This window comes from Apostichopus japonicus, chromosome 1 (genome assembly GCF_037975245.1).
Source record: "Apostichopus japonicus isolate 1M-3 chromosome 1, ASM3797524v1, whole genome shotgun sequence".
Classification (NCBI taxonomy): domain Eukaryota; kingdom Metazoa; phylum Echinodermata; class Holothuroidea; order Aspidochirotida; family Stichopodidae; genus Apostichopus; species Apostichopus japonicus.
The window spans coordinates 971,437-987,648 of NC_092561.1; the positions used below are offsets into that span (position 1 = coordinate 971,437).

Here is a 16,212-nt window from a genome sequence, read left to right on the forward strand (position 1 = left end):
TTATTTTTATCATTTAAATCAATGATGATGGTTTGGCTTGTATCTATTGTAAGGATGAGAGGTCTGTTGGGAGGAAATTTAATTATTTCTCGTGAAACCTCTAATATTGTTTCGTCTACCTTTAATGACAACTCCGTATAAAGTTTAACGGCACTACCCAATGTTCATTTCCTTCCTATTTTCTGTGCCAGTTAAAAGATTTGAGAAACCGCGGTGACGAGGCCGGCAGGATCATTCTAGCTCACGAAAGGGAGGGTCTTGAACCGCCAGAAAACCTACCACGTTACTTTGAAGATCTCTTGAAGTTGGTAGGTTTTCTTTATTCTCTCTTCAAGGGAAGTTTATCTGTGGCTGAAGTTGAACACGTGACAAAATTATTGCAAAACCTCATCCTCACTGCATTTTCTTGTTGAAATTTGGTGATTTAAAGTGAATGTCTCTGACCACAAAAAGTGGAAGCTGCCATTGTGGCAGTTGAGCTGAAAAGGTTTAATTTTCTTTATAATATTCAAAATCATTTATTCATGGATGAAAGTAGGACTTCTTCCAAAAGACTGCATTTTTATGAAATAATAAAGATATCATTGACAGCAACATAAGCAAAAATTTAAAATTGATCACATTTGGAGGATAAATTGACAAGAATATTATAGTAGGAAATTAAAGGTCTGCCTACATGATATGAACAACAGTGTCTTAATCACTCTAATAGGCACTAGAAATCATGAAAATAGCTGCAACTCCCATCAAAGATTGACCACTTTACAAGTCATTTCGAAGTTCTAGTTCTAGTTATATATGTGAGATGAAAAATATCAGATATGTTAGCTTCCCATAAAATTCATAAATTGTCTCCAGTTTCTCAACTCATAACATGTTGTGATCAAAGGAATGATTCAAATATTTGAGATACTCTAAGAAACAAAATCAACTACAACTGCCTACCATGAGTGCTTTTTGTCATACAGTATACAGTATGTATCAGCAACAGCTAACGTTATATTTGTGTGCACACATATGATAGCCTATAGTACAAACTTCGCTATCTCTACACAGGGGCCAGTAACGTTACAAGTAGTTGCATTTAAACAACATACTTTGTGCTCATTGAGCACTATAGCTGCAAGAATGTTTGCAGACAATGGTAAGAGACTATTAGCCAATCAAATCACAGGAAATTTGGAAACGCATCATTGACTACTTTCAGCATGAAAACCTTTGTAATGGGAGTGTTTTTAACTCTGTACTTTGCTGTTGATTGTTATGATTTATTTGTTTTCAAACAAATTCAATTATCTCTACAAAGGATTGGAAGAAATGTTGGTGCTTTTGAAGTTGTGGTTTCTTGAAAAGAAAGAAAGAAAGATATTCATTCCAAAAAGTGTTTGTCATGCTTTGCATAAGCCAAGTTGTGAGTGTGTTTCCTGGGGTTTGTTCCCCCCGACCCCCAAAAAATGTGTGCTACCACAGGGCGCAAGCAATTTAAAGGTTTTGCATCCCTGGCTAAAGGTTGCGTCCCGGACGCAGAATCCTGCGTTCATAACAATGCTGTAGTACTACGCTGACTACTTACAATAATCTGCACAAAGTGCGTTTATGACGTCAGATCCTTGTTGGTACTTTTCAAAAAATAAGAGATTATTTGATGTAAGATTTTTCTCGACATGGTAATGCAATTGATCTGAGACTTGGCGTATTGTGGGTATATTGATATCCTCTTCCTCTCTAGAATTAAGTTTGATGGCCATGGATTATTAGTTTCAAGGGAAGGGTTTAGCCAGTGAAAGTAGGTGCGTCAACCAATCGTGTCCCAGTGAAGGGATCAGATATTGGGATGGGCGTTCCAGTGTGGATTACTTTTCTCTTTAAGATCATCACAGTTCACCTGTACATTATTACTCCAATGATGATGGTTGGGTTTGGCTTTTCTTGACAGAGATAAGTCCTGACCTTTTTCATGCTTTCATCTCCTTTTTCCAGCTCGGTACGTTGTATGGCAGGGATGATATCGGCTTAGAACTCTCTAATGACTATTGGAACGCTCCAGATAGGGCAGGGAGCCCTCAGGGAGGGGGTAGTTATCTGTCACTATATGCACAGAAAATGTCCCCTAAGCAGGTTAGTATTCAATCTCTTGCAGAATGCACAAGAAATATGTGCGGTGGTGTATGTATGTGCGTGTATGCATGTGTGTATGCGAGTATGTATGTGTAAACATGACTCAAAGAGTACATCATGTTTGAAGGTCATGTGAAACCCAGTAAACATGATTACTCAAAAGTGCAGCTTGGTCGATCTTTATATCTAGTATATAAATCTCCCGCTTGGTGAGTATAAGAACCATATCAAAATTTGTGGAGGTTAAAAGGCCATTTGAGGTCCATAGAGGTCAAAATCTGTTAACCTTGCAAATGTGTCTCTCTAATGGTGCAGCTTAGTTGAACTTTTATACTTGTGATGTACATCCTGCTTGGTGAATACAAGCAAACCTGTAGAAACTAATGGAAGTCAAAGGTCATTTGGAGGTCAAAGTCAAAGGTCAACATATTTCTTCTATTATGTAAAAAGCCAAGGGTCAGTCTGTATCTCCTGTGTCTTGATACCAGGTACTGCGGCGTAAGTTTCATTTGGGAAGAACCTCTGATGAGTTGTCAACTTTACTAAGAGGAGGAAGTTAATGGGAAGTTTGGGAGCTATAAGTAGCGGACACTCTGATATATTCACCTTTCTTTATTCACCTGTATCCCACACCTCATCACTAGACATGTACTGTGGGATGAAGAAGGGAGAGAGAGCTCAGCTCTTGTAACTCCCCTACATTGCAGATGTCTGTCCAAAAGTCCCTTGAACTGATTTATACTGGTAGCATCAATTGCAGACTGTGGAAGGGCATTCCATTCAGAAACAACCCTGACCGGTAAAAAATGTCTGCGTACATTCAATTTTGAATATTTTGCGCACAGTTTCATCGAATGGCCTCTAGTAAAAGAGATGTCGCTAAATTCAAATTCAATTCATAATTTTAAAAGCTTCAATTAAATCTCCTCTTAGTCTTCTGGTGGATAATGTGGTGAGATTTAGAGCAGAAAGTCTTTCATTGTGTGGCAAATGCCGCAAAAATGCCGCAAAAAAATATCTGTATGGAAGTAGAAGAACGTCCTAGAATGTTAGTGGAAAGCCCCATCTGATTGCCTTGTTCCTAACCGTAGATATGGTTAATTGAATGTGAAATATTTTTAGCAGATAAAAACGTTCCTTACCTCAGAAGTGGATTATATTCGATGGCAGATGTTATTTTTGGAAAGCTTTACTTTTCATTTTATGATATTGTCGTTTCATCCTTGAGTTGTGGTACATTTAGAAATGCAGTAGCCAAGGTGCTCTCTCTCTCCATTTAGAATTTTTTCGATATTGAGTAACTTAAACGTGCCGCTCGCGCTCTGCGTCGAGCACGTGTTGAAATCATTTCAAACATGTCGTTTAAACCTGTCGGGGCATTTGCAGATGGCGTTGTTCAAGTTCGTGCGCATGGCGGGAGATCTGCTGCCACCATCTCTGTATGTACCGTATCTGGAGATGCTCAGAGGGTTGTCCAATGGCAAGCAGAGTGCAAGCTGTTGCTTTAACTTACTGAAGATGAATGGAACCGGAGGAGGAGGAGGAGGTAAACATTATCAAAATTGTATTAAAAAGGATCATTCTGGTCGTATTCAATGTGAGAATTATACGGAAGAGAAAAATATCAGGCACTGCCAGTTGCATATTTATCCCTAACTCTAGATATAGTAGTTCAAGTGTGGACTATTTTCAAGAGGATGAAATCCTGCCTTGACCCAGTAAGTGGATTATCATGGTTCCTTATATAGCGCAAATAACATAAAATATATTTAATTCATATGCGCTTTAAATGATGAAGAATAAAACAATAATAAGAAAGAATATAAAAGAATAATATAAAACCATCGACAAACCACAGAAATAATAGTACATAAAAAAGAATTCAGATATTATAAGCTTTGCAGTATAAATGAGTCTTAAGTTTGGATTTAAAAAGGGTAAAACTTTTAATTTTCCTTAAAACCTCAGATCACAGCCAGTGGTCGATGATGTCATCATAGTAGACGTTCTCTGAAAGCTTTTTATTCTCCATTTTTTGTAATATGGTTGCCGACCTAATCCTTGGAATATAATGCATTAGGAATGTATTATTTTAGTTTTGTCACAGTTGTTGTCTATGTACTTAGGATTTTAATGTAATTGCAACTTATTTTTGTGACAATATTCTTTATCCATCAGTGGATTAATGATTTACACATTACAAAGAAGTACCGAAGACCTTTGTCAGGTCAATTGCCAAGATATCTTCACAGACTCAGCTGTTGCCAGGTGCTGTCAATAAAATATCAATAAATATTATTGCAACCTTCACAATACAAAAATCTGCCTCAGGAATAACTATTAATATAACTTGATGATTGAAATTTCAGCGTAAAGCCCTTCACTCGAAGACTTCAATCATAGTAGCAAATGTAGGTGGCTAGTACAGGGAATACACTATTCATCATTACTTTTAAATCGGCCTGACTTTAAAAGTAAGATACAGCAAATCAAGCCAGCCGTCTTAGAGTCACAATTCATGGCTTATTCCTCTTCTCAGGTGGAAGCGTACGCTCGGTCTCCTGGGACCATTTCTTCGGTTCCTTCAACCGTTACTTCTCATCCTTGAGGCAGGACATGAGGCCGGAATCACCATTCCAAGACCCTAACAGGACTCCTACTGGTTACAACAAAGGAATCACTCCACAGGAACTAGATGGTCTCATCGCTGTCCTTAAACTCACTCAGACTGTTGCATCATGGGTACTTTTCGTTTATTTTGTATATTTTTTGTCTTCTTATCTTCTTAATTTTCCAAATGATTCTACCGTAATGATTATATATATGTATACATAATGAAGAAAAGCTTTCTAAGTAGTTAACAGGGTGCAATGAGTTCATTAGATTTGCTGGCATTTGTATGTTAGCATTACGTTAAAAGATGAAATTTCAATCATTTTGATGGTACCAATAAGCATTCCCCCCCCCAAAAAAAAAAAATCTTACAGAAATCCTGAGGACATAATGCTTTTGCTTTCATTATATTGGTCTAGACTACTAATTTAGAATTGGTTTTCATCTCTTTTCTTGTTGTTGTTTTTTTATGGGGGGGGGGGTGGAGAAGGGTTTGGTTTTTCTTAACCATTATATTGGTCTAAACTACTCATTCAGAACTTTGGTTATCTCTCTTTTCTTGTTTTCTTTTGGGGGTGGGGGAGGGGGGTTGGTTTTTCTCAACCGTTATATTGGTTTAAACTACTCATTCAGAACTTTGGTTATCTCTCTTTTGTTTTGTTTTTTGTCTTTTGTAGGTGGGGGGGGTTGGTTTTACTTAACCATTATATTGGTCTAAACTACTCATTCAGAACTTTTCTCTTTTCTTGTTCTTGTTGTTGGTTTTGGTCCCCATTGTTATCAGATAGCTTCTGTTAGGGTAGGGGTGGATGGAGGGAGGGTGGAGGGAGGGGTGGAGGGAGGGGTGGAGGGAGATGTGGAGAGAGGGAGGTGGACTTCATAAAAGGTGAAAAAAGGAAACTGCTATGACTAAAGAGACATATCACATTTCTTTTCCCACAGAGCGAAGAAGCACGGATCCAGTTGTATGAGAACCAGTCCTGGTTGCCAACAATTCTGTTGTTTGGCCTGCTGACATGCAGTGTACCTTTACAGCTCAAAGCAGAGTGCCTCAAGACTCTGGCCGTCTTTGCAAAATCTCCGGAGGTTGTGATGTCCCTGTGGCAGGCCTTGGAAACATCTCAGGTACGTCACGATTTTTGGAGCTGGCATTTGGGTGGCAAACTGTGAAGGTCGGCCTCAAGTCAGAAAAGTCAAATCACATCAAGAAAATCTGTAGAAAGAAACACAGTCGGTCCGGCCCTCTAATCATCGTATTTTGTCTCTGTTACTTCAAAACCTTGTCGGTTTTATCTTCTCTCTTTGATCTGAATACGGTGCCGTGGCCGAGTGGATAAAAGGGGGTGGCATTTGAAGCAAAAAGTCTTAGCAATCGGGAGGTTTTGGGGTTCGATACCCGGCCTGGTCATAGTAAGGTGGGTTTTCCACCCAAGTGCAATCTATGGTTTTCCATCTGAAATGACTTCCTAAATTGGAAAGATTCCAAATTTGAGTAAAAATTTTGAATTGGAAGCCACCTGATGTGAAAGTTGTAATCTATAAGCCCTTCCTCCAAATTGGTGGTTGCTTAAGCGTTGTTTAATCAGCTGCCTAACTTTTATGATTATTAATTGAGAAAGTGAATACAATTTGGGTATAGTCCATACACTCTGTACTGATGAACTATACAATGCTAACATTAGATCTCCCAGGAACCTTAAGTGGTATTTGAAGTATTATAGTTCTTAGTGATAGCATGTTAGTTCTCAAATTTTACAGTAACTATGACATCGATTCTACATCTTCATCTCACTTTGAGAATCACATGCATACTGCTTTCTTGCTAGTTCCCACATACCATGTCAAATTGTTATCACAGATACAAAATGAGAAATTTAAGACATTAAAATGTAGGTCCTTGTGTAGAAGGAAACAGTTTGTAAGGTAATTTAAATTGTTGTTCTTAGTTTTTGTGGAGCCCTTTTTCTTGTGAGACATTTATTATGGGTGATCATATCCTTCAATAATTGACCCTATTTATGTCGTATGGAAGCATCTGTATTATTTTATCTGTTTGCAACTTCAATTCAAGGTCTGGCTGCTCTAATAACCTGACTTTTGAAAAATGTTTGAAAAAACAATAGTTGCAACATGAACCTTGAGGACATCCAATGTAGTGGACTCTCCAGTCGTCCAGTGCTATTTCACACCTCATACATATTTATTTTATTGTTTAAAAAATAATAAATGAGACTAATTATTATTAAGCATGATTTAGCAATGCATTTAATTAAATCTTTGAATTTTTATTTATGTTTAAAGCAGCGCTTTGCATGGCTTCCCCCCCCCCCAAAAACAATTCTGATATTTTGGGATGAAAAAAGGGTCCCAGAATAACAAATTTTCCTTTATTGGACTGTTAGCCAAATAAGAAAGGGGGCGGGGGGTTGGTGATATTTCCAAATTTTCAAACTGCTTCTTGCATGTGAATATTGAAACTAATATATATGATGGAATTATGTGGGAGCTGGAAGATTTAGGGGAAGGAGTTATTGAGATAGTGTTTATATAGCGGTCTTGAGGAAGCTTTTGTCCATTTCAATACAAGTCAGGGCAAAACTACCTCTTGCTTCCACTGTTTTGGTTTATCTCACTGCATTTGTTTTACTGTTCGTTCGTTATTAAATGGAATACTTTGCAGATAATCCCCACCGTGGCCCACCACGGTGCAGCACAAGCCGGTATCCCGGTGGAACTGGAAGAAATTGAATCCCGTAATGAGCAGTACCCGATGACCTTGGGGTTCCTCAGGCTGATGAGTGCCCTCACCAAGGTTCCGGTACCTCCAGGACTGGGGGCCGGTTACAGAGCTCCCGGTTTCGACCCATATCTGGAGTTTCTGAGAGACAACGTACTTCTTTGTTTCCAGGCAAGGTCTTACAAAGATAAAGCTGACAAGGTGAGTTCAAAAACTTAAGACTGAGACTTGAGTCCTGGAAGAACCACTCAATGTTGTTTTTCAAAGAAGCCTTAACCGTTTGGGCATTTTTTTTTTTAACCACTCGATACGTCAAATTCATTCCGAATTGATCAAACTTGGACACCCTCGTTGATATTTTCAGGGAATGAAGTTCAGTAATCAATGAATGTTGATTTTGACGCTCAGTAATTTCATTGCCTAGAACACATACATGTAGATAGCGAGTTGCAAGCTAAACTACTCAAATCTCTTGACTTTTACTAAATTAGAAGAGAAACTAGACACAGGAAAGATAATGATTACACTATATGATGATGGGATTCTAGTACGGAAGCATCGAATAAAAATCATGATCATATCAACTGCAAAATATTTGCTCTTTATTCTTTCTCTCTCCAGTGGGAAGTGGCCTGTCTGGTCACCGAGGTATTCTATCAACTGCTCCGAGACCACCAGCCTCAGGCGAGTGATTTTATGGACCAGCCAGTAGAGTTGCAGGGAGGAGGTACCACGGTAGCCAATAAACCAGCCGGCCACCATCTCTTAGTTCATCTCTTAAATGACGGAGATCTGCTACGATTGGTAAGGAGCAGAATTTAACCTCTCCTCTGGTGGTATTTCCAATTACTGCAATGTTGATCGATCGATCGATTAATGCAGTCCCTCCGTCTCAATTTTTTTTCATTTGTGTTGTGATGTGTGATGTATCAGCTAGACTTTCAATGTAACTCGGTTTTACCCGATCTTCAGGCCTAGAAATTAACAAGTGTAGCCACTAGCTCAAGAAATGCTAGTGTTTACAGAAAGATTTTTTTTCTTCTTTTTCATTTCCTCTTTACTCACTCCTTTTTTCCTTTTCTGTCACTTGTATTTGTGGGTGGGTTTTTTTTTGCTTCTCAATTTTTATTTATATGAGAATTTCAGTGTTTATCACTTATTTCATTTGCATATTTTTTCCAGATCCTTTGTTGGGTTTTTTGTTACTATACATTGCTTTTGTTCATCTGTAATATAGCTTTCAAGCAATCTCAGACCGTGGTCAGGTTTTCCCTCGTAATCTGATTCACTGATTAAGTGAGAATGCAAGATTCAAACTGAGGGCTTCCAATGTACTGGATCATCATCCCATCCTGTGCTATTTCACACCTCATACATATTCATATGCTGTTGTCCATTTCATGAAATTCTAATGATGTTTACAATGGTCCACTCTTAATTTTAAATCCAAAGAAATGTTGCATAATTGATCAATTGAATGTTTGATTGATATTGATAGATTGCAGTTGTTTAACTGAAATTTTAAAATGTCATGTCAAGTTTCTGTATTTGTAAGGACTAGTGTATCGTTCGAGAATCAGGGATGCTGGGAGCTCTGTCATGCTCCAGGGGTTCAATTGCATCACTGTGACCCCTTTCTTCTTTCAGTATATATTGAAATACCATATTTACCAAAAGCCCCCCCCCCCCTCATTGACTTCAGGCTTGCTAAATGACTCGTGTTTCTAGCCCTGTAATCTCTCCACCCCTCGACTTCCTCCGGGGTTGACAACGTTTCAACACAGATATTTCATGCAAGAAAACCTAGGAAGTAAACCTACTTTCTTATTGTTTTTCGTAAGCAACAAAGAACTTAACTGTATAGTGGGTAAGGGACATTTATGTAACGACTGATTGACTGATGGTTTGATTGATTTATGTCTTTTCAGTTGTTGTCCATCTTGGATGAAGCAGCCATCCTTCTGAACAGATATACACCTTTCGCTGGTAAAGAGTACTTACAAGAGAGCGCCCTCAACTGTTTGAAACTGTTAGACCTAGTTTTAGACAAGCAGGACCTATTCATAGATCTCTTACGGAATCAAGGAATGGCCACGGCGATCCTTGCCACTCCGCTGGATCAGTTATTAATGAGCATCAACACACGATCCAGGAAAGCGGATCACCTTGTCAATATTACACAGTGAGTTTATAATAATACATTTAAACCATGTTGATCGTTATCTGTCATTCAGGTTAATGTAGAAGGGTTGATGTCTCCCATCCTTTAGGCAAGCAAACAACCTCCCTCTTCATTATAAGAATAGTACAGATCAAAATTTCTTTTCTATTTGTTAAAGAGGAACATAATCTAAGCATTCTGGTGAAATTTGAATTCAATTCCTGTGTACCCATTTTGAGATATTGACAGTTGAAATTGCCACCTTGCTCGCTTACATTATGCTCCTCTTAAACATATCAAAGAGAAATTTTGACCTGGACTATCCTTTTAAGGTCATTATTTGTGTGTATGTGCATGTGTGTGTGTGTCATGCCTTAGCTTCTAAACACTAAGTCAACAAGGATATGATGACTGAACCTTCAGATTAGGTATATGTGGATCTACCTTCTTGATTACACGAATCTTATTCTTTCCTGTAAAGGTTAAAGGTCATTTGAGGATTGACCAACAGAAAGTCAATTTCTTAAAATCTTGTAAATGTGCTAAAACTCAAAAAGCACATCCTTGGTTGGAGTTCACACATAGTATTTAGATCTGGTGGTGAGTTCAAGAACCCTATTGATATTGGTGGAGGTCAAAGGTCAACAGAGTGTGAAGTCTTGTAAACGGGTATTTTTAAGTCTAAAAACTTCTCATAAGTTCTTCACCGGTGCATTAATGAATTGGTTTGCTTGTTCAGTTTGAATCGCTTTGTCAGATTCATTAAAGTTTTGGCATCCCTCTCATCCTTTTTTCCCTCTCCTTCTCCCTGTCTGTTTTGTTTGTTTAGGCTTGTAGTCTTCGGCTCATTGCTGCCAGAGCACGCCCTCTATGCACTGCGAGTCCTTTACAAAGTAGTGAGGTCATCCAATATACAGCCCGAAATCGTTAATATGTTTTCAACGGACAAGGTGAGTTTGTGCAATCGTAAAGGTTAAAATATGTTTGTAATGTATATGTGTGTGTATGATGGAATATATGTTTGTATTATATATGTGTGTATGCTGGAATATTAGTTTGTAATATATATGTGTGTATGATGGAATATATGTTTGTAATATATATATGTGTGTATGATGGAATATATGTTTGTATTATATATGTGTGTATGATGGAATATATGTTTGTAATATATATATGTGTGTATGATGGAATATATGTTTGTATTATATATGTGTGTATGATGGAATATATGTTTGTAATATATATATGTGTGTATGATGGAATATATGTTTGTAATATATATATGTGTGTATGATGGAATATATGTTTGTATTATATATGTGTGTATGATGGAATATATGTTTGTATTATATATGTGTGTATGATGGAATATATGTTTGTAATATATATATGTGTGTATGATGGAATATATGTTTGTATTATATATGTGTGTATGATGGAATATATGTTTGTAATATATATATGTGTGTATGATGGAATATATGTTTGTAATATATATATATGTGTGTATGATGAAATATATGTTTGTATTATATATGTGTGTATGATGGTACCTTGATAACCTTGATAGCTTCACAAACCAAAAGAGCCAAAAAGTCTTCTAAATAATAACAGAAATGACTTCTACTTTTCCGGTTTTTTGCTCTGCAGTAAACTTAAATCCATCACTTTGTGATTTCATTTGAAGATATGGTCAGATTTCACCGAAATGATACAGATTTGTTAAATATTTTGTTATGGGATATTTCGTTATGGGATGGGATGTTATGTTTTGTTAAGGTCTGTAACATCCCCCAAACTGAAGTGTTTTGTATGTGTATTATACATCTGTTAAAGGCATGTCGGAAAATGTTTAGAATACAAAAATCGACGTTCGCTTGTTATACTGTTTCGTTTTCAGTTGTTTTTGGTTAAAAGACCAAAAATGTTAGTACCAATGTCAATCGAAGACAAACTTGTGAGAAATATAAAAAAAACAAATTAGGAATATCTCTGACTTTTGGTAGGGCAACTCAAAATTGAGAAATTAATAAATTTGATAAACTGTCTCATGAAAAGTCACACATTTCTTTGCACTTGAAAGTCTGACCATCGATCTTAATTAAGCTGCTAGAGAAGAGACACCCAGACATTTTTTTCTTTGTATTATTATTATTTTTTTACAGGGCTTGTTCAAGAAACTATTGCACGGGTTTGTTGAGTGTTTGGATGCAGATGAATCAGAGAAAGAAGAGACGGATGACGAGGAGTTATCTCATGAAGGTAAGGAAAACAAAATATATGTGAGAATGTAATCCAACTAAGGCCTGATTCGGGTAGAATAAATTCAGAACCGGGTACCCGTTATCATTACCTGGTCAGGTAAGGGGGTCCCCGAAACTCATTTGAAATTCTGACTCTCCCTCTCTATTTCAGGGGAAATCAGTTTGGAGGAATTACAAAGCAGGCACATCTGCGAGGCTCGTATTACCATCCTGAAACTGCTCATCCATTCTCTCAGTCAGCCTGGACCGAATCTAGCTCACCTCTTCCTCGGCTACAATCTGAGGAAACCCGTCAGCAAAACGGAAATCCAGGATCCTGGTTAGTTAAGTCTACTGTAGACCTTACCATGTATTACATACACTTTGTGTCCTCAACATGTCATCACTGTCTTTACAATCGTTGATTAAATCCTTACCTTTTTTAGGGGAACCAGCGGGACGATGGGGTTGAGGCGTCATGAGAGGGTGTTTGTGGGAGAATGGGATTCATTTTTGTCCTTAGATTCATAAATATGCAGTAATCAGTCTGTAACACATACTGGCAAACTCATGTATGTGCCAATGATATTCGTCTTTCCATGCGCCTTCTGATGTCAGATGGCTGAATATTTCAAACTGATTCAAAACGTGACCAAATTGGTCAAAGATATGACTCCTTTTTATCTTTTAAAATTGAATTTTTTGAAACTTAACTAGTAAACCTTATTACCTGCATTTATTATGATATGGAAACATAATATTCAGTCATCCAAAAAAAAAAAAACACCTTTAAAAGTGAGAATATTTCCACATACTATTTTTTTCCCCCGTCTCCTCTTTCATTTTCTCTCTCTCATATCTGTCATGAATTTTTTTTTACATTTCTTTCTCATAATTTGATAGGTATTTGGGGTTCACCGAGAACCTGCTTGCATGCTATTCTGGGTATTCTGAGCCGTGATCTGTCACCTCACCGTGGTCCATCGACCATCGTCACGTCTCCTCAGCTAGCCGAGTTGGCTTACGAGTTGGTCTACATGCTTACAGCCGATAGGGATACTTCTGGTCCTACGATGAGGTACCTCAGGGGGACCAGGGATTACTTCTACCGACATCTGAGACACGTACCCTTCAACAAACATTCAGAGAGTAAGTTTATCTACCTAGCCTATAATTAAGAGAAAACACAGAAGGATTTTCAAGAATCTTTCTGTAAATGGAAGCACTAAGACAAGGTTTCATTTCAAAGAATGAAACCTGCGAAATTGCAATCCACAGGGTTGATAATTTTTTTTTTTTTATTCTGTTTCGCCGAACAGTCGACGTTACTAATCGATAATGCTACATTTAAAATCAGCTTAATTAAAGTAGCAGGTCATGGTTTCAAGCTTTCAATGACATGTGCTTCTTAATTTGCTTTTTAAAGCTAAGTCAAAACTTTAATTCTTGTCTTACAAAACCAAAAAACACTATAGGTTGACTAGCATATTAAAGGTATAATGGAAACCCTTTTCTGTCTATCTTCAGATGAGAGAGAAGATCGCCTGAGGCTAAACCAGCAGGCGTGGTTGCTGAAAGCGGTGGCAGTCGAGCTGAGGATGACGGCCATTAACAGACAACGTTCACATGTGCAGAGGCTGATCAAGTTGCTCCTGGAGAACACTCCATCACATTTCATTGAAGAAGGTGAGTGAGCTGGCTCTAAGACTAAAAATATTTTTTAAAAAATCAAAAAAGAAGGAAAAAATAAAAAATATTACTGTTGCTATGTATGGGTCAGAAAATTTTGTTTGACTTCAAAAAATATTGCCAGATTTTTCTACTAAACTATATTATAAATCAAGGAATTTTCCAGCTGGTGACTAGCTTTAGTCGCTAAATATCCCTTTGGATGTAATAAATGTTAAAGTCTGAATTTGTTAGGAAGATGTGCATCATGATTATCAGCTACCAGACAGGTAGTTACGATTTAATCTATGTTCGTATCGGCAGATGACAAGTCCACTCCTAGCCAGTTGCATCATAGCTTGGCCTTGGCTGAACAGAGTGCAATTGGCTTTGATCCCGGACAGGATCAGGATGTGGTTGTACAAGGTAAGTGATTTCAACCTCGGTACCAGACGAGGATCAAAAAGGTAATTGGTCTTCAGCTTGATCAGATCAGGTTGTAGTTGTTCGTGGTAAGTTGTTTTAGATTTGATCCCAGACAAAATATCAAATTTTAGTTGTGCACACATTTACATGATGTCAACTACTTTGATACCAGGATAGGATCAGGTTGCATTTGTTCAAGATGAGTGGGGTCAGCTTTGATCCCAGAGAGGATCAGTATAATATAAGTGGTTACTTTTGGATATCAGGATGGGATCAGGATAAGTGGTTTTATCCTTGAACTTATACAACTAGGAGCAGTCAATTGTTATAACCTCATTGAGATCTCTCAGTCAGATTGAGGAATATCTCATTTTTTAGTGAATACCGAATGATCGGAATTTCAAGAAGCAAAGCCCCCTTACAAACTGCAGCTTTAGTATGCATGGGTAGCATTTATGTTCATGTTGTGTCCTGTTCGCCAGGTCTCCAAATAAGACGAAAGATCCTCAGTATCTTGGACTCGATAGACTTAAGCTTAGATGTTCCTGGGAAGTTAGATCTGGAGGTGATCGACAACGCCATGGCGGAGCAGGTGATTGCGGGATGCGAAACAAGGAACGAGCAGGGAGTCGTACTCTGTAACTTGAAACTCCTCCACAGAATCCTGACCGCTGAACTGAATAACTTACAAGGGTCATCAGCTCTAGGTCAAAGGTCAAGACTGGAAGAGGTCAGTTCCTTGAGTTATTTCAGTATTTGTCGTGTTTGGTGTCTGGGTTGTAACTTTAAAGGATTAGTTGTGGTGATATCGAAGGTGGTGTAACTATGTCCGATAGCCTTGATGGTGTGATGTACTTAGCATCATCACTGGCTTGTTAGCTTCTTAAGGTACCATGTCCAAAGTAGAATGTTGAGTGTGCTGCAGCATCATGCAGCCAGGATACAGCATCATGCAGTCAGACTGCATCATCATGTAGCCAGGATGCAGCATCATGCAGTCAGGCGCACAATCATGCAGCCAGGATGCAGCATCATGCAGTCAGACTGCATCATCATGCAGCCAGGATGCAGCATCATGCAGTCAGACTGCAGCATCATGCAGCCAGGATGCAGCATCATGCAGTCAGGCGCACAATCATGCAGCCAGGATGCAGCATCATGCAGTCAGACTGCAGTCAGGCTGCACAAACATGTAGCCAGGGTACAGCATCATACAGTCAGACTACAGCCAGGATGCAGCCAAGATGCAGCATCATGCAGTCAGACTGCACAATCATGCAGCCAGGGTGTCATGCAGTCAGGCTGCACAATCATTTAGCCAGGATGCAGCATCATGCAGTCAGATTGCAGCCAGGATGCAGCATCATGTAGTCAGGCTGCACAATCATGCAGCCAGGGTGCAGCTTCATGCAGTCAGGCTGCACAATCATGCAGCCAGGGTGCTGCATCATGCAGCCATGCACATTATCTATTGTTTCACGGTTTCATAAACTATGTACTTACAGCTCTATGGTGATAATCTCTGTTGTTTGATATATTGATCCATCCTTAGCTGATCAGGATTTTACAGCTGCTGCAGCTTTCACTCTTGACTCCGTGCCTCTAAGGAGTTCCTGAGAACATTTAATAATCTTAGCCAATCCTAGCCAAACAGGATTGTATTTGTACTACCTTATCACCCATTATAACACTTCCCACAAAACCCCTTCTGCAGTAGTACTCATTTACCTTCTGAAACCCATCATGTATCTCCCCTTTAGTACCTAACACCATTCAGTAATTCTCACATAACCCCCTAGGTCACCTCACCTACCCTCTGGGACCTTTAATTTCAGAACAGAGAACACCAGTAATGAATACTAGTAATGAAATGCAGTATATCTATGTAATGTTGGTGTTTTTTAATTTTTTAGGAAGTGGGCATCATCTTGAGGGCTGCAGTCGAGAGGAACGTAGCCCGCCTCACCCTGAAATCCCGACGTCATGCATTTGATGCTTGGAGGCAGGTCGTTGAGGTCCTCCTTACTTCCTGCTCAGAGGAAATACTTCCCAATGATGTGAGACAAATGGTGACGATAGAACTACTGCAGGAGTTACTGGCAAAGGTAGGAATGTGATGGGTACATCACATGCATCTCATATGCACATATCCTTTTACAGACCAGTACGTTGCCTCAGTATATTAGCGAGCGAAGATGCAGACAATTGGGTGGATAATAATTGTTCACTGTCATGAATATTCA

At 38.5% G+C, this 16,212-nt stretch overlaps 1 protein-coding gene across 2 annotated transcripts in view; it reads left to right on the forward strand.

Annotated features, from left to right (window-relative positions):
- LOC139971449 (nuclear pore complex protein Nup205-like) overlaps positions 1 to 16,212 on the forward strand; it is a 41,169-nt gene that overhangs the window by 12,333 nt on the left and 12,624 nt on the right. Inside the window, exons 10-25 of one of the 2 annotated variants that reach the window (XM_071977968.1) lie at positions 192 to 308; positions 1,981 to 2,118; positions 3,505 to 3,664; positions 4,658 to 4,860; positions 5,674 to 5,856; positions 7,412 to 7,669; positions 8,090 to 8,272; positions 9,397 to 9,650; positions 10,459 to 10,579; positions 11,798 to 11,894; positions 12,048 to 12,215; positions 12,779 to 13,024; positions 13,403 to 13,561; positions 13,868 to 13,969; positions 14,452 to 14,699; positions 15,883 to 16,074. In XM_071977968.1, coding sequence (XP_071834069.1) covers positions 192 to 308; positions 1,981 to 2,118; positions 3,505 to 3,664; positions 4,658 to 4,860; positions 5,674 to 5,856; positions 7,412 to 7,669; positions 8,090 to 8,272; positions 9,397 to 9,650; positions 10,459 to 10,579; positions 11,798 to 11,894; positions 12,048 to 12,215; positions 12,779 to 13,024; positions 13,403 to 13,561; positions 13,868 to 13,969; positions 14,452 to 14,699; positions 15,883 to 16,074 — 2,829 coding nt within the window. Of the gene's footprint in view, positions 1 to 191; positions 309 to 1,980; positions 2,119 to 3,504; positions 3,665 to 4,655; positions 4,861 to 5,673; positions 5,857 to 7,411; positions 7,670 to 8,089; positions 8,273 to 9,396; positions 9,651 to 10,458; positions 10,580 to 11,797; positions 11,895 to 12,047; positions 12,216 to 12,778; positions 13,025 to 13,402; positions 13,562 to 13,867; positions 13,970 to 14,451; positions 14,700 to 15,882; positions 16,075 to 16,212 lie in introns of both variants that reach the window. The other variant, XM_071978057.1, reaches the window with a different exon arrangement.